This window comes from Myzus persicae, unplaced genomic scaffold (genome assembly GCF_001856785.1).
Source record: "Myzus persicae strain clone G006 unplaced genomic scaffold, MPER_G0061.0, whole genome shotgun sequence".
Classification (NCBI taxonomy): Eukaryota; Metazoa; Arthropoda; class Insecta; order Hemiptera; family Aphididae; genus Myzus; species Myzus persicae.
The window spans coordinates 422,784-424,242 of NW_019101992.1; the positions used below are offsets into that span (position 1 = coordinate 422,784).

Consider the following 1,459-nt stretch of genomic DNA (forward strand, 5'->3'; position numbering starts at 1 on the left):
GCAAGAGAAAAGTAATTTACCGTGTCGCTGCCGGCTGCCTGCTGAATTTTAAATTTTGTAATTATTTTAGCCTATTTAATTAAACGATTTTATATTATTTTCCAACCATTTTATTGAAGTCTGCTTTCAAACTGTACACGTTTAACAGTAAATTAATATTATAATGTAAGTTATATATTATATTTTATTATTTTATCATAATAAGCAAGCTATAATACAACCAATATATATATATATTTATTAATTATTAGTCTTAAAATAAAACTTAACAGTTAACAAATACGATAAACCACATTGTTCCAAAAAATATTCTACTAAATATACTCAGTACCAGATACCCGTGTCCTAATAATATCCTCTTCCTTGAAATGCTTTTGACAAATGAGAACATTTTCATTCAATTTCATACCTAGTGTATTTTCCCACAAATCTAATGATGCTTTGGGTATACCAAAAGTACTACTTTTGTATAGTGTTTTACCATAAGGAATGCAGCACTTCATTTTATTATATTTTTCCGATTTGAATAAATATTTTTTTATAGTCTTAAGATATCCTATGAAGTCTCAAATCTCCAAGTCTGTCTACTGCAGAACTCATAATAGTTTAGATTACCTATAGTTAAATAAAGTATTGACTATTGACAAAAGATGTGAGCATTTGTACTTCTTTATACACCAACGACAGTAAAATGCTGTTACAATATTGTTGAAATACAATTTTGTTTCGTTGAATCGAAAAATTGACATTATTTATGTGTCGATGGAAATTAAATACGTTCTATGAAATTTTTAACGGTGAACACTGCACTACATTTTCTCTCGTGAAGTTTGGATGGGACTTCCTTCTGGGGGAAAGTAACAGATTTCGATTGACATTAAATTGTCGTTCTTAAAAAGGCTGAACAGTTTTGATGACCACGCGAAATTCACACATTGGAAATCAAAATATACGTATCCACCCATAATTTTACCGGTTATGTGTGTTTGCGGTTATTTGGCAAAACAATTCATAAACATCAGCCGTACACACTGTTTTCTCGTGGAATAATTGGCAATCAAGTGACAACGGTTCGATGGTAGGAAGTCGGTAGTAGTAACTGCATTTCAAGGTATCTAATTGTTTTAAATGAGTTTGTATGATATATATAAAATTACGCTCGCTGTTTTTACAATCACAAAAGGCTACTCACATCTACCGAATTACTGTTCATAAATTTGGTGGCCCTGAAAAGGGCCTTTTTAGTTGTGCAGTGTCGGAAGAATGTTTTTTAAGCTTTCTTTTCGGTCTTCTTGGGCAACAGAACGGCTTGGATGTTGGGCAACACACCACCTTGAGCGATGGTTACACCGGACAACAATTTGTTCAACTCCTCGTCGTTTCTGATGGCCAATTGCAAATGTCTGGGGATGATACGAGACTTCTTGTTGTCACGGGCGGCGTTACCTGCCAACTCCAA

At 33.2% G+C, this 1,459-nt stretch overlaps 1 protein-coding gene across 1 annotated transcript; it reads right to left on the reverse strand.

Moving 5' to 3' along the window:
* Window positions 1-1,096: 1,096 nt before the first annotated feature.
* Window positions 1,097-1,456, reverse strand: LOC111030953 (histone H2A-like; the record flags this gene model as incomplete). The annotated part of the gene is made up of 1 exon (XM_022310700.1): window positions 1,097-1,456. A coding segment is annotated over one exon (186 nt), but the record flags the coding sequence as incomplete, so codon positions are not given.
* Between the last annotated feature and the right edge of the window lie 3 nt (window positions 1,457-1,459).